Source organism: Eptesicus fuscus, chromosome 22 (genome assembly GCF_027574615.1).
Source record: "Eptesicus fuscus isolate TK198812 chromosome 22, DD_ASM_mEF_20220401, whole genome shotgun sequence".
In the NCBI taxonomy this organism is placed as follows: domain Eukaryota; kingdom Metazoa; phylum Chordata; class Mammalia; order Chiroptera; family Vespertilionidae; genus Eptesicus; species Eptesicus fuscus.
Window position 1 is genome coordinate 9,507,930 of NC_072494.1, and position 27,233 is coordinate 9,535,162.

The following is a 27,233-nucleotide window of genomic DNA, read 5'->3' on the forward strand; positions in this document are numbered from 1 at the left end:
AGTTATTCGCTCATCCGTTCAATAACGGACTATCTGCTTGGTGCTGGGGATACAAAGATAAATTCCTTGCCCACAATTTACGGAAAGGACAAATATGGAAATACGTGTTGCAATTTAAATAAGTGCGCTGAGCATGGCTGGCATGACTTCAGTGGTTGAGCATCAACCTCTGAGCCAGGAGGTCACAGTTAGATTCCTGGGTTGCGGGCTCGATCCCCAGTAGGGGGTGTGCAGGAGGCAGCCTATCAATGATTCTCTCTCATCATTGATGTTTCTATCTCTCGCTCCCTTCCTCTCTTAAATCAATTAAAAAATACATATTAATAAATAAATAAGTGCCACGAATCGGGGTACACACAAAATGCCATGGACATAGAAGAGAAGGGGCCAGGTCACCTAGGCATTTGGATAGATGGTGACATCACTCATCCAAACTGGGGCTCCACTAAGAGGAGGAGGGGGAGCCCTAGGGGAGAAGGTAATGGCCTTGGGTTTTGTTACATTGTTTGAAGCATTTGTGCAGCATCCAAACCATGATGTCCAAGAGCAGTTGAATAAATGGGTCTAAGTCAAGGTTAGCGACCTAGACATGGAAGTCATTAGCACATAGGTGGTGGCTGATGGGCATGGATGATCCTACCCTAGAAACATGTTAGAAAGAGTGGAGATACTGGGAAATACTAACATTTAAAGGGCGGGCGGAGGAAGGAAGGCCAGGAAGGAAAACTGAAGAAACAGAAGAGAGAATGGGAACAGGATCAGAAAATCAGAGAGGATTTCCAAGACAGTCTTAATATTGGGGAGCTTTTGGGTCTTGCTCCCCGGCATTGGCCATCAGTTTGGCTCAAATGAACTCATAAAAATTCTCCAAAAGAAAAACACACACGAGATAGTTTTAATATTTTCAAAATATGACTTTAATGACAGTTAGCTAGTATTCCATAAAAGGATTGCCCTATTTTGGAAGAATTTGCAGTGTCTTACACATGTTAAAAGATTGAGAAAATAAATTAGAACATTCTTATTCACACTTAACGCTAAAACTACCGAGCACGATGTAACTTAGAGAGTCCTGAAGGCACTTGGGCACATATGTTTATGTTAGTGCCTCGGGGCATCACTATGAACTCTGTTTACTGTCCTGGTCAACTGTGGGAGTGCTGGTGAAAGGAGAGTTACCTGACCTCTGGATAAACCTACCTTTTCTCCAAATGGAAAGGGGGGTCCAGACCCAAGCTCAGGCTAGGAAGCCACCTGCCCCATCAGAAAAGGTAAAAACCTTTCATTCTTTCAGTGTCTCCCCCTCCCATATGTGAGACTTGTCCCTCAGGGAACTTCAGAGAGCACGTTAACCTCCATCCCAGTGCCCCACATACTGGAAGTGATGGTGACCTCCATCCACAGGCACTTGTACAAGGCCTCTCGATGGACATCCGAAGGCTCGGATCGGCGCTCATGATGGTCTGGCCTCCACTTAAAGAATAAGCTTAATAGAGCCGAGAGAAGCTGACTCATAAGCCTGTCCCCAAGGCTGAGCCTCCCCTACGAGGGCTCACTGATGTGCCAGGCACGGGGCTGCAGGATTAATCGCGTGTCTTCCCTGGGCTCTGATGATAATACGGCCACTGCGTGTTTGCGAGTTAGCAGGCTGTCCATTCTGGCCCTGTCGGTGCCAAAGGAGACAAGTAAACTTGAGTAGCGGTGTTAGGGGAGGGCTCTCCCCAGAACGCCGGAGTCCAGCGCTGCCGTGGCCACGGGTGGCCGGACAGAGAGCAGGGCTTTCCCGTGACGGTCAGGACCATCCACAGGGGAACAGTTCCCCACGGTCCTTGCTGAGCGGGGCGATGGGGTTGAGAAAGGCATGTGCATGTGCTGAATTGTACAGCTCCTGATGGGAAGGGGTGGGAAGAGATGGTGGGAAAGGGAGAGAGCGACTGGGCGTGGCCGGGGCTGCTGGCTGCCCCCTGGTGCTGTCCGTGTGGAAGTGGGGAGCCGGGATTCCGTTTTCATCAAAACCAGGTGGAGCCGGAGCTAGTCGTCATCATCATCATCACTGTCATCATTCTCCTCCTCATCAGAATTATCGCTGTCGCCATCGTCATCGTCGTCATCGTCATCTTCCTTGTCATCTTCCTCAGTGTTTATCTTTCCAGAAAGCACGTCCTCAATCCAGTCCTCCAGCTCCCCGGCCGTGGGCAGGTCGTCGTCATCCGGAATCTCCATCCAGACGCTGTCAGCCTGCGGGGAGAGGCAGGATGGGGCCGTGAGCGAGGCCGCGGGCCGAGTCGGACCCGAGGGCCCCACGCGGCTGGTATATAGATCCCTATCCAACAACATCTATAGTCCATTCCTAACGATTTTAATTTGTTAATGAAATCCGGTGCTGCTCATGAGTTGATACTACTAGTAACATGTGGCTCTTCGTCTTTGTTACTGTTTTAACTTTCTTCCGTGTTGGGGCCAGGTGTGCAGTGTAGTGGTGAGATGATCGTGTACTTGACAAAGTGGTCCCCTCCCCCGGTATTTCCAATCCCCACCTGGCACCATACATGGTTATCACAATATTAGTGATTATATTCCCTATGCTGCACTTTACATTCTGTGTCTATTTTGTAACTACCAGTTTGTACTTCTTAATTACATATTCTATTTTATATAGAACTAGAGGCCCGATGCACGAAATTCGTGCAAGGGGCTTGGCCCTCGCATTCCGGACAGTGGTTCTGCTGTTCAGTCTAATTAGCATATTAGCTCCTTATTATATATGATGACATTTCTGGGAGGATAGCCACGAAACTACCACCAACGTTTCCCCCAGGGATCGGACTAGGATGGGGTCGGCAGTGCAGCGTGTTTTTGCTTTTCACCTTATATGCTACTGTTGTTTTGAAGTGTTCCAACTTGAGCAAATTGTTGACGTTATTATTAATATAAAAACTAGTTTAGAAAATACGTAAATGTAGAATTCCCCAGCTGACTGAACCCTGCGGACAGGGCGAGGGGAATGGCTGACGGGCCCCCTTCACACCCGTCGGCACCAGTTAGGTGTGGCTCTGATGGACCCTCTGTGGCCATCCCTTTCCGTCCATCATCCGTCTGCCTGGTGTGTCTGTCCCCTGTGTGTTGTTGTGTGGAGCTGCATCAGATGTCTGGACTGAGGTCTGCCATTCCTCAGGCTCGGCCAGGCCTCCTCACTAGCCTCTGCCGCCCTCGGGCCAGTGGGGCCTGGATGGTGAGGAGAAGCCCCGCCATCCCCCTGGCTTCCTCCCCGCTTCCTGTGACCCGGTCTCCTGTCTGCGAGCCGGTGCCAGGGAGCGGGCCTCCATCCACCATGCAATGGCAGCTCCAAGTGTGGGGTCCGTTGTGCGAAGAGACCTTGTTTGGGGGCATTGGAAGAAAGTACAGGGGGCTTATTCCCAAATAGGCCGTGACCCAGGTCAGGCTGGCCCCATAAGCAAGGACATGCGCCGGGGGAGGGAACCAGGAACCATAGGTTGGGACTGGCTCCGAGACGAGGCGCAGGCCACACTGAGCTTGGGCGGGGCCTGGGGTCCTGCTCCTTTTATGAGGGACTGGACTCCCTGCGTGACCTCACGGTCAAGGCTGCTCGGCAGGACACGGGGCCGGCCACGGGGGCCTGGGCAAGCTTCCACGGGGCGTACTCACATCTGTCACGTTCACCACCCCAATCTGCGGCTTGAATAGGTCGATCTTGAAAGTCTTTTCCCAATAGGCAATGAGCTGTGGCAACAGAAGGTAAAATTAGACGGCGGGGACAGGGCATTCCCCGCTGAAACCACTTTTTGTGGTGCACCCACCTGCCATCCCATCACAGTAACTAGGTCACCGCTGGGTGAAGGGCTCCCAGCAGCTGCGGGCACTTAGGAAATTGAAGACTTGCCCAGCCCTCAGCCCTTTAAATCAGCACGGGAAGAAAGGATGTCATAAACCATGAAACGTGGAACGTGGACGCGTGTGCAGCTGTAGGGGAGAGCGTTGCAGAGGTGGTCCAAAGTCGATCCCCAAATTGCTTGGGGCTCTTTATAGCTTATGTGGTGGGAGAGATTTCCCTCCGCCTCTCCCAACGCCCCATTTAAAAACCCCTTACGCTGCGCCACTCTGCCTGTGAGGTCGCTGAGAAAGCAGTGACGCGCCGTCGGTTGGCATACAAGTAAGAAGAGTGCCTCTTCATGCAGACAGGCTTGGGTCCCTGTGGGCTAATCTCCGACGGGGGCGGGACTAAAGGCTGGGGGTGGGGCCATGGGCTACCAATAAAAACGGAGGCGTTCCATGGGGGGAAAGTCTCCCAGGTGAATACATAGCCTGATGGGCCCTGGAAATCAGAATAGTCTGAGATTTTTCCTTTGCAAAAAGCAAGGCAAACAGAGCAGGTCAGAGCTGCAGACCATCCGCAAGCTTGCATAACCGGAGTCCCGATAAATTAGAAACACATTCGCGCCGTGGCCAAAGTTACAGCACACAGCGCCTCCCACGGCCGTGGTTTTGTTAGGACTGCCCGCAACGATGGCATTGACCTCAGGTGTCACGGAAGTCTCTGCCTTGGATGCACTCGTCCTGCATGTGGGCTTGGGTTGCAATCACTAAAACCCCTCGGTTTTGTCTGTTTAGCCATAGCACGACTGGTCCTGGCCTATGCATCGAATGGTAACTCCTGGAAGGCTAGACTTGTCATTTGTAACCTATGAAATGTGTCCTGATGACCAGCAGTTAGCTCAACCTGAGGTCTGTTGACTGACCGACGAAGCTTTGGCATCACGTAGACCTGGGTTGGAACATCACACCGACCAGTCGCTGTTTTGACCTCTCCAGCTGCCGTTCCTTCCCTCTGTGACCCGGGGATGATAATAGTCCCCACTGCACAGGGTGTTGAGAGGGTTAGACGAGACGATACATGTGAAGAACTTACTCTCGTTCCAGGCATACAGTACACAGCAGCTGCATTCATCATCATCACCACTGGGCTTGTGTATTGTCCAAATTCTTATTCTCTTTAAACCAAGCACAACCAAGGCTTGCTGCTCATTGATCGCTGACACCAGCGAAAGTTTGGACTTTAAGGCTCTGACGCATGCTAGTCCCGGGCTGGACACTAGGCCAGGACCTGGGAGAACCCGACGGAGACAGGGTCCCTGCCCTGGAGAGGTGGCTCCTTCTCCCCGTGCAGCTCTGGGCTCTAGGCAAAGAGCTCACGTCTGGTTCTCATCACTTAGTAACTCAGGTCACCTCGAAACGATGGTCCCCACCCAGGAAAATGAGAGAGGTTACAGCAGTGGGTGGTGATGGGCTGCAGAAGCATTTCAGCAGCTCAGCTGAGATTTCTGGTCTCCAGGGAGTGAGAACAAATATATCTAACCACGTCAGGGTCAGCACCAGGCCCCAAGGTCAATGTTGCCCCAGTGGCCAAGGTCTCCCCTGCTGGATGGGGCGGCCACTGAGTTTATGCAAGTGCCCCTCCTGTTTCCCATCCTCCTTCACATGAGAGGCCCTCACACCACACCCAAGCATGACACTGTGACGGCGACCGTGGCCGGGGCCCGGGTCTGAGCCACTCACCAGAGGGAAGTCGTCCGGGTCGATCCAGATGATGCTCAGGTCCGGGTTGTCGGTGTTGTCCCGGGCCACCTGCTTCAGGGTCTCCAGGAACTCGTAGCCATCTGCAGCCGGATCAAGAAGGTGAGTAACCCCCGTGCCTACATGGCTCTCAGCACGGACGGCAGAGGCTGCGGTTTTTCCATGAGGGTTTCTTAAGCCATTGGCTGCGTACCCTCAAATTATAGGATTATTCTATAAAATGAGTCAGAGGAGAGCTCTGCCACAAAGCAGCTTACTCAAAGGAAACAATAAAGTTTTTGAGTACAGAAATGAAAAGTTCACAGGGAAGTGGCTGGCTTGTAACTCAAAGCCGAGCTCTGATCCGATCGCTAACCTGCAGGTGAAGATTAACCCGCCCGGCCTGGTCCTCACTCAGCCCTCTGGGCGGCTGCGGAAACCAGCAACTGGCCATCCCTCGGTTTCCCCGGGACCTGTGCTCTGGGACCAGGACACGTAGCCTGGACCCTTGATTTTTTGCGGCCTGGAATTCCTAAAACCTTCCAACGAAGGGAGCTCCTGACTTAGAGCTGGTTTCATAGTTTTGAGAAGTCAATGGGGTGCCCCTCCCTCCCTATTTCCGTGTGAGCTGTGCCTTCCCCTCAGTCCGCAGCATTCATTGCCCCCGCGGGAGGGATGATTCATAAGAAAAGCAGACCCTGTCTTGTGAGTTTCAGGAACACAGATTTCTTTCTTTCTTTCTTTCTTTCTTTCTTTCTTTCTTTCTTTCTTTCTTTCTTTCTTTCTTTCTCCCCCTCCCCCCCCCCCCCGCCCTCTCTTTCTTTTTGCTTTAAAAGCTTAAATCTTGTAGGACTGCACACAACAAAACTTATACCATAAACAAGCATTTTGGAAGAATGTTTAGTAAGAGAAAGCCTCGGCAACCCCACCCCACTCCCAACTGGAAACAGAGTTTAGACTCTGGAAAGTCCCTGGGAATAAGCCTGTGTGTGTGTGTTTGTGTGTGTGTGTGTGTGTGTGTGTGTGTGTGTGTGTGTGTGCGCGCGCGCGCATGTGTGTACATGTCCATACACACAAACGCAGGTCCATGTGAGCCTCGCTGTCCGCATACAGAAGTGCCACAATTTCAGGGAATCTTAGAATATCGGGCACCCATGCTCTGATCTGGAATAAATCTCAGGGAAAGGGGAAGACCCAGAATCAATCTCTGGGAGAACTCTGACCGCCCCCCCCCCCCCCAGCGCTACCCCCTCTCCCCCGTCCCTGTCCCCACCCCTCCACCCCCGCAGGAGCACCAGGGCAGGAGAGTCAGGGCCTGTCCTCTTCTCTGTGGTTCTGGGGATCATGGGCGAAGCTGAGAGGGGAGACAGATCCAGCCGCTGGACGGAGGAGCCGCTGGTGACCTTGGGACAAAGCTGGAGGCCAGACCGAATGGCAGATGCCATTGTGAGAGGCTATGATGACAATGACTTCGCCTGTCCATGCCTGGGAGCCAGAGGGACACTGGCCCCCGGGCTTGGTGGGCAGGGGTGGGGGGACCCCTCACTGTCAGACTCAGGTTCCGCCATCCAGGGGTAAAATGTACGTTTAGGTCTAGACCCGTGGTCGGCAAACTCATTAGTCAACAGAGCCAAATATCAACAGTACAACAATTGAAATTTCTTTTGAGAGGCAAATTTTTTAAACTTAAACTTCTTCTAATGCCACTTCTTCAAAATAGACTCTCCCAGGCCATGGTATTTTGTGGAAGAGCCACACTCAAGGGGCCACAGAGCCGCATGTGGCTTGCGAGTCGCAGTTTGCCGACCATGGGTCTAGACTATGAGGTTACGTTTCTCGCATGGCTGACTCTGGCCTGAAATGTGGACCTTCTGTACAGCCACTCACCAGCTGCTTAGGAATTCAGAATGGCAACCGCCTTTCTTTGTAAAGGTTTCTTCTTTGGTGGGGGCCCCCAGCCAGTCAGGCCCCTCTCTCTGGCCTCTGTTTAACAAGCCTCTCCCTTCTCCCGGCAACCCGGCCTTTGTTTGGCTACTTGGGCCTCTGGGTAAAGGTTTTTCTCAACACTTCCTCATTTTCTCATACATTCCAGGCAGCATGCACTCTCTTCTTAGCAGCTCTGCCTTGCGTGGGTGTAGTCACTTTCAATGTTGTTAGTTCATAAGATTGAGACGGCCCCTCGGGCCTCGTCACCTGGAAAGCAGGCCTTCCTGTCAGCAGAGAGGAGGGTTCCCATCCCCTGCACCTGCCCCCACCCCCCCACCCCCCCCGGCCCAGCAAAGAGGGAGGCAGCCTGGGTGAGACCACAGGGCCATGTGCTGGAGAGTTCATTATCCACCACTCGGGGGTTGGGGTGTAGGTGGGATGGGGGTTCTTCCTCCTGAAGCCCACGGTGTGGCTGAGAGAGTCAAGCTCCCAGAGGGCCCCTGGCTGCTGCCATCTGGGCACCACGGATCCTTCTCTTCCGGGCACGTTACTGTGTCACAGGCCGGGGAACTTGGTGCCCCCCTGGGTTCCCTGTGAATTCATGGAGTAGACTACACAGACCACAAGGGGGAATTCCTCCCAAACACCTCCAGTGCCTGCTGTCAGCAGTGGAGAAAGGAGGGTAATATAGGAAGCCACGTTGCCAGTAGTGTGGGAGAGGAGAACCAATTTTAAGAGAGACCTTGACAAATCAGAAATGCCCAGAGAGGATGACATTCAACGACTCAGACCCAAATCCAAGTGCAAAAGACCAACTCCCGTAAAGGGGAGGGAGAGGCTGAGTAGGCACACGTGTTGTGGCGGATAAGGTCACGAGCAGAACTGAGGCTGAACACATGCAGGACGGCGCTGTCGTTTTCTGATGGGAAAAACCCATAATGGTGGGATTACTTCTTTTCTTTTTAATGCCACATACAAGAACCTTTCCTATTCTGCATTCTAGAGCAGGTTTGGAGATTTCAAAAAAGATCAAAGGGATAAAAATTGGTTTCTGCAAGCCCACCAGCATGGCCCAGTGGTTGAGTGTTGACCGCGCCCAGGTTGCTGGCTCGATCCCCAGAGTGAGGCATGCAGGAGGCAGCCGATCGATGATTCTCTCTCATCATTGATGTTTCTCTCTCTCCTTCTCTTTTACTCTCTGAAATCAATAAAAGTATAATTTTTAAAAAATTGGTTTCTGCAAGAAAAAAATCAAGTGGGTTGGAGTTGTTACATAAACAGGAGAAGTAAAAATTGGGGCTTACTGCCTATGTTTAAGAATGCCAAAGGTTTGGGGGTTTACAGAGGCGCAAGGAAAGCTCATAAAACATGCACAGAGTTTATCACTAAATGAAATTGACGTTAGAGGCGGAGAAATTACACCCAGAACCAAGGGCAGCCTTCTTTCAGGACAATGAGTTCTATATGGGCACAATCTGCACCCCCCGAAATGTTCCAGGACAGAGACGGGGGAGCCCAGCCTGAGGCTGAAACACAGGAACGCTTGGGGCAAATGACCTTGGTGAGAATACTGGTTCTGCCATTTAGATTGTGACTTAGGGCAAGTTATTTCATGTCTTTGTCCCTCATCTGTATAATGGGGGTGATGATGATAATGGTGCCGATGTCACAGGATGGTTGTGACTTCGATGAGTTAGTATCTGTGAGGCCGAGACAGTACCTGGCGCACAGTAAGCTTTTGCCACTTTTGTTTGTTTGTTAATCCTCACCTGAGGATACCTTTTCCATTGATTTTTAGAAAGAGTGGAAGGGAGGGGAAGAGACAGAGAAACATCGATGTGAGACACATCGTTTGGTTGCCTCCCACACGCACCCCGAACAGGCTGGAGATGGAGCCTGCAACCGAGGTTCGTGCCCTTGGCGGGAATCTATTCATTGAGCCAAACCGGCCAGGGCTGGCCATTATTTTTAAATGCTCTGAGTTCTTCCAGCTGAATGCGAGGAAGCTGGCCACCCACCTGTTCATTCAATGTTTACATTCAGGGCACAGGGCTGGCTTAGAGGCGGCCTAGGTCCGTACAGCGGAGACGTCCCGCGCACAGGAAGTTACGTCACGACGCAGGACGCATGGGCGGTCCCTTCCGGCCCCTGCTCCCGACTCGGTGACTGAGGCACCTGGGGCGGTTGAGCGAGCCTCGCTCAGGTGGGTCAGGGGCTCGCTGATTCCATTCACCGAGCGCTTTCTGGGTACCGAGTACTTTTGTATTTAATGTTTGCACTGAGTCTGACGGAGGGCAGGAGGGTTTTATTACCTCCATCTTGAAGAGGATGGAGTCGGGACAGCAGGGAGGGGACGTGACCTGCCCAGTGTCACGGGCCAGCACGTGGCGGAGTAGGTGTTGGGTCTGCACAGCTGCAGCCGTTTCCGCAGCCCGCGTTCCCCGCCGGGGGACCTGGCGCTCCTGCCTCGGCTGGTGCGGGAGGTGCCCGGGGTGAGAGCGGCAGTGTGGGGGTCAAAGGGATCAGCCAGGGGTGCGCGTGGGGCCGTGGGGGCGCTGCTTCCGCCGAGGCCATGGGACTGTGCCTTCCCCTCTGACCTGTGGCCGAGCCCCGGCCTCCCCCAGCCGCAGCCACGTCCCTGCGTGAGCCCGGAGCCTCCGAGACGGAGCTAAATAAAGAAGAGGGCCCGGCGCTGTGAGAACCGTGCCGGCTTCCCTGCCCCACGGCGCGGACCCCGCGCTCCCATGACCCGGCTGAGGGCTCCTGCCCAGCCAGGTTTCCCACGGGGGCGCGAGGCCGCTGGGAGCCCCGTCTCTGTGGGAAGGAACCCGGTGACCACTCGCTCCTCCTTCCCAGGTGGCCGGGGCTGGTGGGAAAGAGCCGACCCCGGGCCCCGGGGACCGGTTCCAGGCTGGTCACAGCCAGGTCAGCAGCCAGGGCTCCGACAGTCAGAGACACGTGTGTGTGAGCCCCAGGGAGCCACCAAGAAATCCAGGCCTGTGTGTCCGCTGCGCCTCTCCCTCCCCATGTGATCGTGAGTGTGCCATGGACCTTCTCTGGGTCTTTCTGCTGTTGCTGGCGGGGGTGACGAAGGACCGCGAGAGCAAGGAGGCTGGCTGTCACCTGGATGACATCAGGGTGGTCACTCCGCGGGGTGGCGAGTCGGCAGCAGGGCCTTGCGGTTCAGGGCGTGGCTGGGAAGCCAGACAGCCCTCAGCTGAGCCCGGGCTCCGCTGTTTCCCTGCCATCAGCCTCTCCGGCCTCAGGTTCCTCTGGCGTAAAAGGGGGAAAAAACTAGCACCTCCCGCGCACGAGGTTGTCCTGTCACATAGGCACACAGAAGTGACCACCGTCCTCGTCTTCTTCATCGTCGTGCAGAGGTCACAGAGTGGCTTCAGGGACCAAGTGGGATCCTCTCCATAAAGCCCCCGGCCCCTTCCTCCAGACTGTCAGCTCTCTAAGGAGCTGGGGGTTGTTTAGGTCCCCGAAGGTGTGACTTTTCCGTGAAGAGCGGGCAGGGCTTTGGTTGGGGCAATAGGCCACGTGTCCCTTTTTAGAAAGAGCTAAGGTAGAGGAGGACCCGCTGTCCGGGCAGGAATACAGTTACTAGTCCACAGCCGGGCCTCTCCACCCAGGGTCACGCCTCAGTGACCTGCGGGCAATGACGGACTAGCCAGAGGCAGAGACTTTCATGGAAAAGCCTTTCCCTTTCTCAGCTCCCCTCCTTGAAAAAAGATGCTTTGAGCTCCTCCACCCCCACCCAGCGCATTTCTCCCAGCTTCCCAGGAACAAGCCCTGGCTTGGGAAAAGCCGGCTTCGGGCCCAGGGATATTTGTGCAGGGAGGAGGTGGAGAGTTTCAGGAGCTTGATTCATCGGCAGCAATCTCGGTCAAACAGGTTCCTGCAGCTTCTCCGAGGCTCTTTGTTCCATTGTTCCGAGAGCCAGACGGGCCTCCCCACAGCCTGGAAGGGGGTGGGGGTGGGCGGAGGGCCCTGGAGTCCGGCCAGCAGGCTGCGGCCCATAGATGGCATCTCTGTCCACAGCACCAGGGATCTGAGTCTGTTTCGTTGAAGCTTGTCCACCTCGGGCACTTGGCCTCCTTTGCTGGTGTCTCCTCCGGGGGGTGGGGGGGGGGGATGGAGGGGGAAGGGGTGGCCAGATCTGTGGAAAGAAGCTGGAACCACGCTGGCTTTTTTTTTTTTTACAAGGGCTAGATATTTTTGAAGAGTTTTTCCAACTCTGCAAGTCAGTGATGGGGAACTGGGACATGGTGGGCATTCAAACATTCTAATAAAGCTAGGAGGGTCAGGGAGGATGCTGTCAGCTAATTTGGAGCATAGATTTGGTTGTGATACAATGGAATATTATTTAGCCCTGAAAAGGAACAAAATATGGATACACACCACATAAAGGAGGAACCTTGAAACGTTACAATAAGTGAAAGATGCCAGACAGACCCCCCCAAAGGGCCACATATTACATGATTCCATGTATATGTGCAGACCAGTCGAATCCGTAGCGACAGAAATTAGATTAGTGGTTGCCAGGGGCTGAGGGGAGAGGCCAGGGGGTGACTGCTGACATGTATGGGATGTCTGAGGTCATGAAATGTTCTGGAATTAGACAGGGGTGCTGGTGGCACAACTTTGTGTATGTACTAAAGCCACTGGCTTGCACACTTTAAAAAGGTGAACAGTATGGCATATGGATTGTATCGCAACTTTTAAAATTATATGATAAAGACAGTCGGGGTTTTGTCTGTAGGAGACTATGGCGGTTGGTCAGTCATCTGCCTGACGGTATTTACTGAGCACCTACTGTGTGTCAGGGCCCGTGCGAGGCAATCTGTTCCTCCTTCGGGAAGTCCCGCTAACTCTCGGTGCCCTCTGGGCTGTTTCTCTTCTCCGAGGCTGTTTCCCATCTGTCCCTATGAACGTACAAGAGGCCTCGGACCCTGGTGAGCACCACAGAGCTCCCCATCCCCTGGAGCAATGGCCTCCAAACCCGATGGAGCCTCAGAACGTGCCTCAGAGCTCCGTGACACCGCAGGTCCCTGAGGCTCCGTTCCCGTCGGCCGAGTGGCCGTGGCGCCTGTGGTTCTCTGCCCCGTCAGGTTTCGGAACCCTGCCCAGGCCTCAGAGCCCAAGGCCTGGCTGCTTCGCCCTCAGAAATGAAGCCCCTGCCTTCTCCGGTTGCATTCTGGATCATTCCACGTCTCTCAAAACACCTCAGAATCTGCACGTACACTCTCCCTCCCGGGACCCTCTGTCTCACAGACATTGCCCAGGGCCTAGCCTTATACCACCTGCTCATTAGTTTCCCTGCACTTCACTCTCACTGACACGACAAAGAGCGAAGCCAGGACAAAGCTGTCCAAGGTCCAAAATAAAACAAAGTTACTCATCCATTTATAGGCTCGTTTTCCACTTTGGAAATCGGCTGCTGCTTTGGCCCAGTTCTCATTATTTGGGGCAATATTTTCCATTAAGTTTCCTAAGCACAGGCCATATTTGACAGACCAGAGGGTATATTTATTGTTATTTTTATAGGCTAGGTACATCAGCTTTTAATGTGAACAGAAGTTGACACAGACACACGCAAACACATGCACACACGCACACGTGCACACATGCGCTCACACACACACACACTTGCCTGTAGAGTGAGGCTGTGTTTATGTTCACCCGGGCTCAGCCCCAGTTTGGGCAGCTAAGCAGAATGAGGCTCTGATCCCACACTTCTGAGCTGTGTGCACGATTGAAATGGGTCTGTACCTGGAAGGCAACCACCAGGGGGTGCCCCGTGTCTTTCGTTTTCATTGTAGGCGGGAAGTGAGGGGACAGGAAAGGTGAGGGCTGACCAAGGCGAGAAGCCAGTTCTTGCTTACGGGGTCAGAGAGCAGACAGAAGAGGGGGAGGGGCCCTACCTGGGTCACTCCTCTCTGCAAAGGCCACTATGTGGATCCCGTTCAAGTCATCTTCCTGTGGGAGAAAGGAATCAAAGGTTACACTCCCAGGTGAGAGATGCGGGGAGTCAGGGACAGACAGGCGGGAATTGAAATGGAGGCGGGGGAGGGAGCTGAGGGGAGTGGACGCAGAGGCCCAGGGGACAGAGGCACAGGGGGACACAGAGGCACAGGGGGACAGAGCAGCATGCATCTTAAGGAAGGGAATACTGATGAGCAACTGGGAGGAAGGTGTGGCACTTAATAAACGGGCTTTTGAGACAGAAAAGCACCAACTACACAGACATGAGCACCGAATGGGCCTCACTCCCGTGGTCTGGTGGGTCCAGGAGAGCAGCAGGAAGAGGCAGAAGGGCTCACCAGCCCTCTGAACGGAGCTCAGTGAATGTCAGCCTGAGTTTCAAGAAGTCACCACCAGCAAGTAAAGCAGTAATAGACCCATATGGAAGCTTCTGGATGCTGCTGGTGGGTCCTGCAGCTGTCCCCAAACAGGCAGCAGACAGGAATCGGGAGGCAAATTAGGATGTGGGTCTGTTCCGTTCACACATGTGTCCTGCTTCTCTGAGACCCCTGCGTGGTCAGTAGGGGGCGCTTTGCTGCCTGCCACTCCTAGGGCGTTTCCTTAGGCTCCTTTTGGCTCTGGAACCAGAGCTTGCCGGAGCCTTCCAGGCATCTAACTCTGTCTAAGTGTGGGAGGTCACAGGAGGGGCTGGAGATGGGGCTGGGCAAGGGTGAAGGTGTGATGGTGAAAAGTGAGAATATTTCAAATTTGGGGGACAAGCAGGTGGCATTCCATGTTTCTATGTCCTGAACAGAAAGGACCACAGGCCTCGTGTCTCCTTTGCATCGATCATTCCTGCAGAAGAACCAGCAAGAGCTTGGAGGTGCCTCCTGTATAGGAAATGTGATCCTCATGAGGCTTGGAGGGGAAGATGCTCGAGCAAGATACCCGGGGACAGATCTGAGTGGACGCTGACCTTCACTGTCACAGGGAGAGGGCGCCATGGGGCACCCGAGTGTCATATCAGAACCGTCCTCAGGAAACAATACTCCAGGCTTCTCAGCCCTCCCCACCCCCCTTTCCATGTCAATAGATTGTAATGCTGGTGCAATCCTATCTAAATGCTAATTTTTTTCCTTTGAGTTGGAAATGGACAAAACCTCCAAAAATTCTGAGCAAGATTAAATGGAAAATATTATTATTAGAAACAAGAGAGCCAGGCACTGCCTTGGTCAGGTTCTCCGGGGTATTGAATTGGATAGGTCTGTGGTGTGTGTGTGTGTGTGTGTGTGTACACGCGTGCGCGCAGGTTTATTACACAAATCTGACAGCAGCCGGAAGGGGAGTCTGAGGTTTCATGTTTGCTATTATCACCAGGCAGGATGCCCTGATCGGTTCTCAGTAGGCTGCCCTGTCCCTGCTCCTGCCATCCATGGGGAGGCGGCTGTGTTAACTCCGAGAAGCGGGCTCCATTTCTGCCTGCCCTTCTGGAACACGTTTGGAAATTGGTTTCAGAATTAAGAATCCATATCTGTTTGCTAAGAGATTGCTCATGACATGGCCGCCACCTCCCAGGCCTCAGGTGGTCCCCGGATGGAGACTCTAACCCAGGGAAAGAGCCTCTGTCTTTGCAAAGAAGCAGGCATGTGCTCTGTGCCAGGTGTTTTCAGTAATAAGCTCCCAGAGCAGACCCCCGGGCAAGCCAGAAGGTCAGGGTTCCTCGGTGCGTGTCCCACAGGCACAGGCGAGGAAGAGCTGCAGGACCGGCCAGCCAGGGGCTTCCTCTGTGCCCCACAGCCGTGGCCGCCCAGGTCACCCTTTGGTCTTTAGATCACAATGTCTTGGAAACGATCTTTTTACTTGAATGGCAAGCTCTCTGAGGGAAGGGATTACACCTTGGAATATCAAGGATGATTAAAATGATGATATGAAGATCTGCCATTGTGTCAGTGCTTTGTAAGTGCATTACTTCTAAATCTTAGATGCCAGTCCTATTCCTGTTTAATGCTTAAGGAATTAAACCGACTTCCCTAAAGCCACAGAGCCCGTACATGACGTACCTGGGGTTCAGGCCAGCTCTGCCTGGTCCCGAAGCCCATGCTCTTTTTCCCTCGCTGACGTAGGCCAGGCAAAGCCACGTGGCATACAAATTATTCGGAGCCGAAAGCATGTGAATTCCTGAAATCCCTTATTTGCCTAAATGCAGAGCCTCTTAAAAGGACGCAATTGTCATAAATCCTTTCCCAAGTGCAACTCTGATCTCAAACAGACAATCCTGTCTCCTATTTGTTCTCCCAGAAGGGCCCTCTGTCTCCCATCCCCTATTTAGATGGTATATAAGCCCCTCTTTGAGTCGCGTTTTTTTGTGAACTTCCATGCAGAAATAGGTAATTAAATCTGTTTGGGGTTTTTTCTCATACTAATCTGTCCTTTGTCATTTTAATTTGCAGGCCTGCAGTATGGAACCTAAGAGGGTGGAGGAACAAGTTTCTGCTCCTTGGCGTCACCAATAGCACAGAATGAGCTCAGGTATCTGCTGTCCTCTCTACAGAAGATGCTGCAAACTCAGGTCAGTGGCTCTTAAGTTGAAAAAAGCCTGCGATGGGGCCTTTATATAATGTGACCCAACACCAGATCCCCCAAAACTGGAGCTTGGGAGTTATTTAGGTGAATAACTTACTCTGGATTCCCCAGCACTTTGTATGACCTCTGTCACAGCAGGGAGCATCCTGGTCTGGGGTCATGTGATTTGAGACCTGTTTCATCGACTCAGGCCTGAACTCCTAAGGCCTGGACAGCAATGTTCATTTATAGTCTCTGTGCTTAGCACAAGGTAATGGGTTCTTATTAATGCCTATTGGATTTTTAAAAAGAGTATGGTGATAAAAATCTTTCATACAGCTTGAAGAAAATTAGCAAATATTAGAGATTCCAAGAAGAAAGTAACATCAGTTCCCACCAACCAGGTAGATTACCACTGTTCAGGTTTGGCTGTTTCCTCCCAGCCTCTGTTGAATGTTTGTTCTCATGTTCAATAAAGAGATGCAAAGAAGGAAAATGCAGTTAAAAGTAGCAGACTCCCTGGTCAAAGGAGTGTCTCGGGCTCATCCCGAGGTTTCTGACTCCCTCTTGGAATTACTTAGTTATTGCAACACAGGGAGGATTCTTCTAGAAGGAATGCTGACTCCCATCCCTAACCCTAACCCTAACCCTAACCCTTGCACTACTTTTTATAAGGCTGAAGTTAAGTAAAAATATTTTTAAAGGAATATTATTTTTAAAGCACTGTTACAGTATTTAAACCTAATAACAAAACATTTAAAAGGTTAAATTTTTAAAGTTTGGAATGTTAGGGAAATATGTTTCTATGTGCTGTGTTGTTGTCAAGCAGTCCATGCCTTTACACTGGGTTATTTCCCTTCAGCGTCTTATGAAATGTTTGTTCTATGTTCACATGTCCAAATGAGTGACATGCTGTTAAAACAGAGAGTGTCAAGTTACTCCATGGCTCTCTTCACACATCAGTTTCAACTCTGAGTTAAAGATTAAGTACACAAATAAATGCATACGTGTTCCCACGTTAGTCCCTTTTCCCTCCCGCCCACACCCCCACTGCCAAAATGGTGCCTTGTGGGGCCATGGCCCATTCTAGGGAGGTATAATAGAGAGATCATGAGATTTGGCTCTAGATGATTTAAATTTAAGTCCCAAGATCTAGTGCTTATTAGTTATGTATTCGTGAGTAATTAACCTAATCCATATGATCAGTTTCCCCACATAAATTGGGGCTAAAATAATACTTGTTCTTCAGCACTTTCTAGAACCATTCAAAGAGCTGAGTGAAAGGATACATGAAATGCTTTGGAAAATGCTCCACAGACTTTGGTTGTTATCATTTGTGAATTTTGTATAAACCTGAAGTGGGTGGGAGGTTGTATCTTTATGACCCTCTTTCTGATGCTATTTGACCCGCCTGACACATTGTCTGTGACTTAGACCAGGGGAATACTCTGACCCAATGCTTTCCAGTGCCCTGAGTTGATAGTCACAAAAACAGCTACCGTTCCTTTATCGAGCACCTACCATGTTCTGGGCTCTTTACACTGTCCATCCTTACGAAAAGCCCTAAGTTCAGATGCAGGAACTAAAGCTCAGAAAGATCACATGACTTGACATAGGATGCAAAGCTACAAGATGTCCAATTCTAGACTTGAACCCAAGTCTCTGACTCCATAGCTCCTCCTCGGTGTCCCCCAGGCCTCTGGCCAGTGGTCCCAGGGGGAGTGGACTCAGAGATAGAGTAACGTTGCCCAGTGGCAGCACCAGAGAGGCATAAACTAGGACCTAGATAGAAAACAGGGTTCTCTGAGCGCGATGTTGTCCACATTTCAAATACTCTACCATCTAGATATCTGTTCCAGCCAAGTAAAACTGGGTTTGAGTTTTGGAACGCAAAGGGGTATTCCTCTTTGGGAATATACCTGTCTCTACAAGGCAGAAGGAGTTTGCCACTTTCTTACCCATGTTTCAAACATATCTTCTGGGCGCAGGCGGCGTAGGGTGGGTCTGGAAATAAAAAAGATGAGCTTCCTTGAGTAGGTATTCTCGGGACACCACAGCTAACCCATACCCTGCCCTGTCACACAGAGAGCTGGGCCTAACGCTCTCAGCCTTTCACAGACCCATTTGGCCCAGGGATTATAAGTCTATTACAAACAATGCCAGGGGGCACAGGGTAGGCATTCCCAGGGCAAGAAGTCATCTCCCTCCTCCCGGACAGGCGCCACCCCTGAGAGCCCAGAGAAGGCCCAGAATGAGGCCACCTGGGAGGGAAAAGAGGAAGTCTTGATTTTGTTTTATCTTCAGGGTCATCCATCCAAAGCCCCTTCAGGGTGTTTGGAAGAGCAGGTGGGATCTGTGTTTTGCTTATGGTTTCATTTCTTTCTGAATGTTGGCTAATAGTGCTAGAATGTGGCTATTTGCTTCTCCAAGTACTGCCTCCCTGTAGGGACCAGGACTGGCTGATTGATGGAATCGTAGTGCTCCAGGTCCAATGAGCATGCGTGAGCACATGTCCAGTGGAGGGGAGGGGAGGGGGTGATGGTGAGCCCACCACCATGTTCCACGTTCAGTACTGTCCCTCCCTCGGGAGCAGGGCTCAGCAAACTGCAGCTGGAGGGCCAAATCCAGCCGGTGCCTCCTATTTGATAAATAAACGTTTTGGGACACAGCCACACCCCGTTGTTTAGATATTGGCTGCGGCTGCTTTCCCACACAAACAGCAGAGCTGAGTGTTGCAACAGAGACCATCTGGCTGCAGAGCTGAACTATTTACCCCCCGGCCTTTTACAGGAAAGGGTCGCCAGTCCACGCTTGAGCTACTCTAAGTGGTGTCAAATATTCCTCTCCCAGCAATTCTGCACACAGAATGTTCATCTTGGCTAAGTTATTTAACTACTCGGAGCCCAATTCCTTGATCTGTAAATTGAGATAATAATAATTACCTCATTATGTTGAATATAGGGTTTGGCAAATGTAGGTTTACAGTTGTAATACAAATAAACAATACAATAACTAATAAATAATAATACAAGAATAAACTTTTGCATGATCACAACTGTAAACCTACCTTTTCCCACCCTGCCCACCCCTGTATTAGATAAAATAGCTCTCATAGCACCTACCACGGTACTTGGCATATAGGAGGCTGTCCCTAAATCACTCTTGCTGTTATGAAGAATTTTATTTATATCTGACTCTGACTTTGAGGGGATTTGCTGACTGAGAGGAGGTGGTCTAAACCTGTTTGCAAGTGTAGACAGACCCATATTCAGAAACTGTAGCAACATCCCTGCCATTGATGGGTGACCAACAAAGCCATTCTACTGAGTTCCTTCTTCTGGGGGCGCTGACTCCAGGTAGTTGCTCTTAGGGGTGCGAAATGTCAGGACTGAGAGGCTCCTCTCCATTTCCTAGGCCCCAGGACCCCCACCCCCTGCATGCCACCTGGGGTACCTCTGGTGCTCCTTTATAAACTCCACGAGCTCTTCTTCTGTGTAAGGTTTGTCAGGGATGGCAGTGGGCTCGTCCATAAATGGCTCGTAGAAGTCAACCTCATTCATCTTCAAGGACAATTTCTTTGCAACCTGTAACAATTAGAAATATGACAATAGCTTCCTTGAATGCTAGTCTAGAGTGGCAGTGATGGTCCATCTATAAGGCGTGCGTGTTCTCTGACAAAGACTTGAGAGGGTACGTACATTTTTAACGTAGATGTTGTAGTGATAGGAACCCCTCACCTAAGGCCTGGCTGGACCAATCCAAGAAGGACAGATAGGGAGGAGAAAACCTTTCTGACCAATGAGGTTCACGCAGGGGCAGGAAGCAGACGGAATAAAAAGTGGGAAATCTAATTCTACAACCACCATCACTCTACTGTATTTGCTAGGCTGGAGGAGGATGCAAAGGTCAGCAGAGATGCTCAGTGTCCTTGCATGTATGGATTGAACTGAATCAATTTGGATAGAACAGGCAGTTGATGGGAACCATTTAAAGCATATACTCAAAATCAGAGGCCCAGCCATTAAACCTCAATCAGCTCGTAAACCTACTGTTACTCAGATTGAAGCATGGCCCTACAGTTGTCTCTCGGTACAGGGCTTTTGTGATGGTTTCTCAGACTCTGGGAACTGCCCCCTTGGTTACCAAATTAGAAGGTGAACAGCCACTCTGGTGTGTCCAGAGTGGAGGGGTGGCCTGGATTTAGGCTCTCGGTGCTAAAACTGGATAGTACCCTAGTACCCAACAAGCTAGCTGGAGCTGTTCTCCCCTTTACCAGGGAGAGCGCTCAGAGCCAGGCGTAGCCTTGAAGACATCTCCTCTCTGATTAAGTGGCCCCACCGCCTTGTCAGGGCAGAATGGCTGCTGTGTTCGCCTGCAGACCTGCTGAACTCAGGCCTCTTCTTGTGAAATGACTTGAGAGGCCTGGAATGTGCTATGCTTGGAGAAAACCAAATGCCATTCTTTTCCAGGTCAGAGCTGTGGGCCAAGAGGGCACAGAGATGAACAGTGGTTCCCTTGAAACTAAAGAGGAATTGCCGAGAGCTGCCGCCTGGCCGCGATAACCCACAGTCCAGTGGCCCGGGGCCGCCAGGACCAAGTGGGAGGAGGGGAACTGGTGTCACATAAGCTGTTACACAAGGAGGTCCATTCTGAGGAAGCATGGGTCTCCCTATGGTTTTTGTCCTCGACTGCTATTAATTCCAGGTCACGATAGTCCGAAGGACATTTCTTACAGTACTTAACAAAGAGACTGGCATTTGACTCAGAGCGAGAGGAAACAGGCCACGTTAAGAGCCATAGTCAGTCAAAGGAGATTTTGCGGTCATGTTCACTGTGTTTTAAGGGACATGGAGATATGGGTTGTTGTTTTTTCCTTCTTATTCTTTTCCTTTTCCACGGGGCAAAGGGTACTGTGGATGGATGATGAGCAAGGAGCAAGGGAGCAGGGCAAGTAGCAACTCTGCACCCAGTGTCTGCATTTACACACAGTTCTTCGCAGAGCTGGGCTTGAAAACGGCACTCAGTTGGGGTTCTCTGGGTTCACTTACCACTTATTTTAAGAACCAGGAAGAAAAAGGTAATAATAGTAACCACATAGAGCGCTTGCCATGTGCCAGGCACTGTTGCAACGTGTTTTAGGTTGATTCCTTTATGAATCCTTTTACCTTTGTATCAGGTAAAAGCTAGTATTATACTTATATTACAAATGATGAGCCCGAGGTGCAGTCTGAGTATGCAATTTGTCAGGATTATCTACCCGAGGGGATAGAGCCAGAATTCAAACCCCATTTGCCAGTACACTGACCCTCTCTAGAAAATCACCTTCTCCTTGACCCTGTGAAGAAAGCTGTCTGGCCCCATAGTTATGCCACTGGTGCCGCACGTGTTTAGTGAGATGTTTCCTGTTGTGCTTGGACGTGCTCTCATCAATTCACCCCATGGCAGGCGGCTGGAATGCAGTTCCCAAAGGCGAGAAGGGGCTCATCGGAAGCTCTGGTGCACCCACGTGTGTGAGTGTGCATGTGCATGTGCATGTGCGTGTGTGTGTGTGCGTGTGTGTGTGCATGTGTGTGTGCATGTGTGTGTGTGCGTGCACATGTGTGCGTGTGTTAAGGGAGAGGGTCTCTGGTTCTTGGTTGCCAGTATCCAGGTCTGCAGTGTGGAGACCATGGATGTGAGGTTGGATTGTGATGTGCTTGAGTTTAATTCTGGGGATCGCTGAGCATAATTTTCGCCTGTTCACTACATGCCCACCAGCACGCACCGTGGGGGGGCCTTCGCCTTGTATCTCAGAGAATCCCTTTTTTTATTCTTTTATTTGTACTTTGGGTGGTAAGGACTGAAGGAGATTTGACTGGTTGAGGCATTGATTTATTCATTGATTCAATAAATAGTTAATGTGGCTGACTGTCTCCGAGGCACTGTTCTGGGACCAGACCTGGTTCATAGGCAGGAACAACAATACAAGAATGGATTTTACTCCTGAATGCTTAGGAGGTCCATATAATGAGTTCTCTTAGCCTTTTAAAAAACTAGTTGGAATAGATTTTGCCAAAGATAAGAAAACTACAAAGCAGAATGGCCATTTTTTTTGACATTGGCAAGTGTATGGATTTTGGTACAGATGTTTTTCTACACGTTAGCAAGCCATTCATTGTTGCAAATGAAACCAGTTTAATGAATTTAGGCCTTTTCAATGTCTGTCTTCTCCATCAACTTTGTTTAGATAACCGCTGCTTCTTTTGGTCCCCATATGGTTCTAAAAATGATTCTGCTTCTCACTGTTCACTCCAAGAAAGGAACAGGTCGCTGGGAGGTCACGGGGGTGGGGGTGGGGAGAGTAATTAGAACTACATATTTTAGGTTATAAGGTGCAGTAGAGTGGACGCCATCCTTAGCCCTCTGACCCTCTCTTGCCCCCTTGTGGGGTTGATTTAGGATCAGGATCTGTAGATTGTTTCTGGTCCCAAGACAATGTGCCAGGTAAAATGTACTGGGAGCTTTTTAAAAATGCATATTCCTGGGTCCTGTCAAAATCCTTAAAAATAAAAATTCAGATTTCCAGGGCTGGCACCCAGAAACCCATAGTTTTAAAAGCGTCTTGAGGGACAATATGGACAGTGTTTGGAAACTACTAACTCCCAAATCTACATCAGCAGCCCTGACATCTCACCCTCTTTACATTTCTCCAACTCATAGACAGCAGTGCCCCCTTATCCGCAGTTTCAGTTACCTGCAGTCAACCATGGTCCGAAAATATTAAAAGGAAAATTCCAACAATAAACAATTCATAAGTTTAAATTGTGTGCTATCCTGAGTGACATGATGGGTGCAGCCATGCCTGCTGGACCCCACCATCACCAGTGGGCACTGTCACCCACACCCCTAATTGCTGGGTGCAAGTTCTTAAGTCCCAAATGGCATTGAGTCCTCTCAGTGACAGCTCTTCCCTCTGGTTCCACATGGAGGTAGGGAGCATTTAGCTTTCTCTTCCTGAATGTTATGAAATCCCGCCAGGCTACGTGAGCAGTGGCACTTATGACTCAGTGTCTTCTAGAGCTTTTAGTGAAGAGCCTTCTGAGTTTTTAATTATAGCCTGACCTCACCTTCTTCATGGGCCTCAGACATGAAGCCATGTGGTTGGGCTGGGAGGCACATCTACAAACCAACCCCACCCTGAACTCTACCTTGAACCACCCTTCCAAGGACTGAGGCTCTGTTGCTTGGCCAGGCTTGTCTGCTTGACTCTCTTCCCTCAGATGGGTTCTTACCCAGGAGTCATAGTCACTGCTGACCAATCCTAACCAGATGCCAGTGATGGACTCAGTTTAAGCTTCTCTGTACCTCCCCTTCTCCACTAATATCCTCTCCCCACCACTCCCCTCCTGGATCTAACCGACTGCCTTTATTAACAACATTCCTGCCCGGCTGGCGTGGCTCAGTGATTGAACATCAACCTATGAACCAGGAAGTCATGGTTGGATTCCCAGTCAGGGCACATGCCCAGGTTGTAGGTTCAATCCCCAGTGTGGGGCGTGCACGAGGCAGCCGATCAATGATTCTCTCTCATCATTGATGTTTCTATCTCTCTCTTCCTCTTCCTTCCTCTCTGAAATCAATAAAAATATATTTAACAACAACAACAACAAACAGTCTTCACTGCTAGCTGACATTCACTGAAGGCTTACATGTACCAGATGCGTGTGTATATGTGCCGTGCCTTTCTTTGGAATAGAGTAGTACTGAGCACTGACGCTGAAGTCAGGCTGACCTGAGGTTACATCCAGCTTCACTACTCATTATGTGACATGAACAAATCTCTTAATCTCTCGGTGCCTCGGTTTCATCCTCTGTAGACTGAGAAAACTAATCCCTCTCTTACCAGGTGTTGAGAAGATGAAATGAGAAAACCTATATAAGCTCTTAGCACAAAGCCTGGCACATAAAAAGCACTTAATGAATGATAATTATTATTCTTTTTGTTATCCTTGTTCAATATCTCTCTCCACTGTAATCCAACCAATTAGGGTAAATTTTCTTCAAGCTTAGATGATGTAATTTAGACTATGGACCTCTCTTCTGGATTATACGCTTGTAAACTGGGGCCATCGTCATAGAAGTGGGTAAATACATGTATGAATTGAGTGCAATCTCTTTTTTATCATACTTTTCCCCTGCTTCAGCATCTACAGACTTCCTTGTTTTTCACAGAATACTTTGAATGTTCTTAGTGTGTGTGCATTGGGGGTGTTATATGCGTGTGTGTGTGTGTGTGTGTGTGTGTGTGTGAGGTCTGTTAGGTTTGTGTGTTATGTAGTGCATATGTTGCCTATGTATGTGTGTTACATGCGTGTTGGGTATGTTTTAAGTCTGTTATGAGTGTGGGTTGTGTGTGCTATACATGCGTGAGTTGTGTGTGTTATGTGGGTGTGGATGTGCAAGTGTGCACCTTGAATCTCGAGGGTAGGAACAGAGTATTCTAGTTAATGGTGTGGGACAGAGGAAAGGGCATGACTTTGAGCACAGATTGTCCTAAATTGGGATCTTAGCACTACCATTAATTCACTGGAGACCTTGGATATTACTTAACCTTTCTAAATGTTTTTTCATCTGGAAGTTGTGTAAAGGACTAGAGATTGTACTAGTACAGTATATCCAATTGAGCCCAACATGCAGAGAGCACTGGATTAGTAGCCATTTTAGTGGTACCCGGAGCCAGGGCAGAGCACTCCAACCAGAGTAGACCCCAAATAAAGTACCCATTGGTTTGAGGTCCCTCTATCTCTGCTGCTCTTTGTCTTATAGAGGCACTTTCCACACCCACGAAACAACAAGCATTTGAATTATAGGCAAGTACATCCGTGGCATCTCCTGAAGATGTGGGTAACTTTTGGAAGCACCGGGGCTTCCTAGGTCAATGCCCCTCCCCACCCAGAAGAGGGAAGGTAAGCAGCCCCAGGAAGGGAGAGGATTCTAGAAAAAGGAAGCAATGATTAGTGCCCTGCCCAATCAGGGCTCACTCTCTCCATTCTTAGTGCTGACAGTGATATGAAGGGTTGGTTCATCACTTTTCATTGGATGTTTTCAGAAATACCCTGACATCTCCTGAGTGAAACATCTTTGTATTCATATCTCATGCAGTAGCGATGTGCTGCTACATTTCTCATTCTGGAGAAAGTGCTCATGAGTGGAGGGTGCTTAACATTTCAAAAGAAGAGAAAAAGGGGTGGAAAGTTCAACTGTTAAGACTCCGTGCCTACGAAAGCGTTCAGATTGAGGTGTCATAGGTCCTTACCCCTTTGTCGAAGGTCGCGAAAAACTTGATGTAAGGCTGGAAGTGCTCAGCTGCCTCTTCAAAAGCCTTGTAATCTAAGAGGAAAAAGTAGGCGGGAGAGACATTTGCAACACGCACACTGCAGACATTTCTTTGTTTAAATAATGGAGAGAGTGGGAAGCCAATTAGTCCTAATTGGATAATTATTGAGTAGATATTATTTAGATAGATAATTATGTAGTACCATTTAAACCCACAGTTTCCCCAAGGAGTTGGAACTGATTGGCATTCAATCACCCAAAAGAACTCTTTGCCACACTGTTGTATGTTTTACAAAACTGGTAGATGGAAAGGAGAAAACCCAGAGAGAACAAGGGAAAGAAAAGGGGTTGTCAAACCCCTAACCCAGAGGAAAAGTTCTTTCGCTCAAAGTCACTGCTACTTATTCATGTGCCCCCTAGAGAGCTGCAGCCTGTGTGTGAGGGAGCACAGTGTGCTTCATGCCCCTCAGTTAAAATGACAGCACAGAAGTATTTTAAACTCTTAGCAGGAGCACTCTTTTTGGTAAATCCTAGGATTTCTTTCATTCTTTTTAAGTTTTCTTTCTTTTTTTTTATTCTGATCCCTTGAAAGGATCACTTAAAATTAATCAAGACCATGCTTGACTCTGGTCCCAAACTTGAGTACAAACTGAGGGGAGAGAGGCATGAGGCCACATGGGTGTGGTCATGTTGTGTCTTCCCACACCCAGACAGTTACTAGGTAAAGGCATTCTGGTTCAAGCCTTAGACGTGAGGGTGATGATAATGGTAATAGTGATGGTGCTGGTGGTGTTTCTACAAAAATTCCACAATCCTGAGAGCTAATGATCCAACAAGATTAACTTTTTCCATTTCCTGGAATTCATACCCCTTCATCATCAGAGGCACAAGCTTTTGCTAGAATTCTAAGAGCATGCAGAATTTTCTAACATTCAATCAAAAACATTTCCAGAATAATGCTGGCTCAGGGGACACCAAAATTAGGAAGATATGGACAACGATCAAAGGCTCACAGCCCAGGGCGGGTCATGGACTCTCGAAGAATCACAATGTGGTGTGATAGTTGCTAGAATAGGGGTACGCACAATAAGCACAGATGAGAGAGGGGTTGAAAGTGTACAACAAACCTCTACATACTGATCCACATTCACACAAACTCATCCTCATAAAAGTGATTGGTTGTCACAAGATATGTCATATAGGCTGATAGTTGGGGTGGAGGATTGAGTGGAGGGGAAAAAGATGGGTGGGAGATTTGGAGAATGAATAGAGGGAAGTGGGAGAGTATAGAAAAGGAAATGGTTAAAGCCATAGCTATGTCACTTATGTCTATTTACAGCAGCAGTGGGCTCCTTACGAATTCTGTTCCCCGCTTCCCTGCCCTCCTTGGCGCTGATGAACCTCTCTCCACCTTCCTGAACTCCTTCCCTGATGGAAAGCATGGCCTAGACCTTTGTCAAGAGAACTCCCTTCTTCTCTTGGGGAGCCAGTCTATATCCCTAAGATGGAAAAGGGTGGGGCCAGGCAAATCCCAGGTTGGTGCTTCAAGTTAGGGTTGAACCTGTAGCCTCTTGCAAACAGTAGTTGTCTTCAGGAAACCCTGTCTAGTCTTCTACTCTGATCTCCCCTGAGTAGTAAGTATCTATATAGAAATGTGAACATTGAAATGAATTCACCCAAAGAACCAGGACAAAGCTCCCCACTTAGCCACCTTCCCCCAACACACTCTTAAGGAGGGTGAATAGAGACGTTTACGTAGCAAATGAGGAGACAGTTCAGCTAGGCCATGGGGGAGAGAAAATTGGTGGGTGGTTGAGATGACTAAGAATGCCAGTTGGCAGATGGGGTAGACACACAGCTTCACAAATAATTTCAAAATATTTTGGAGTTTC

The 27,233-nt window shown here is 49.9% G+C and overlaps 1 protein-coding gene across 1 annotated transcript in view; it reads right to left on the bottom strand.

Annotated features, from left to right (window-relative positions):
* Positions 1-899: 899 nt before the first annotated feature.
* The window catches only part of CASQ2 (calsequestrin 2), a 44,499-nt gene continuing 18,165 nt past the window's right edge, over positions 900-27,233 (bottom strand). The window contains exons 5-11 of the mRNA XM_008147213.3: positions 25,322-25,395; positions 19,480-19,610; positions 17,985-18,030; positions 13,425-13,479; positions 5,575-5,675; positions 3,667-3,741; positions 900-2,238 (exon numbers count right to left, since the gene is read on the bottom strand). Coding sequence (XP_008145435.2) covers positions 2,032-2,238; positions 3,667-3,741; positions 5,575-5,675; positions 13,425-13,479; positions 17,985-18,030; positions 19,480-19,610; positions 25,322-25,395 — 689 coding nt within the window. The 3' untranslated portion in view covers positions 900-2,031. The remainder of the gene's footprint in view (positions 2,239-3,666; positions 3,742-5,574; positions 5,676-13,424; positions 13,480-17,984; positions 18,031-19,479; positions 19,611-25,321; positions 25,396-27,233) is intronic.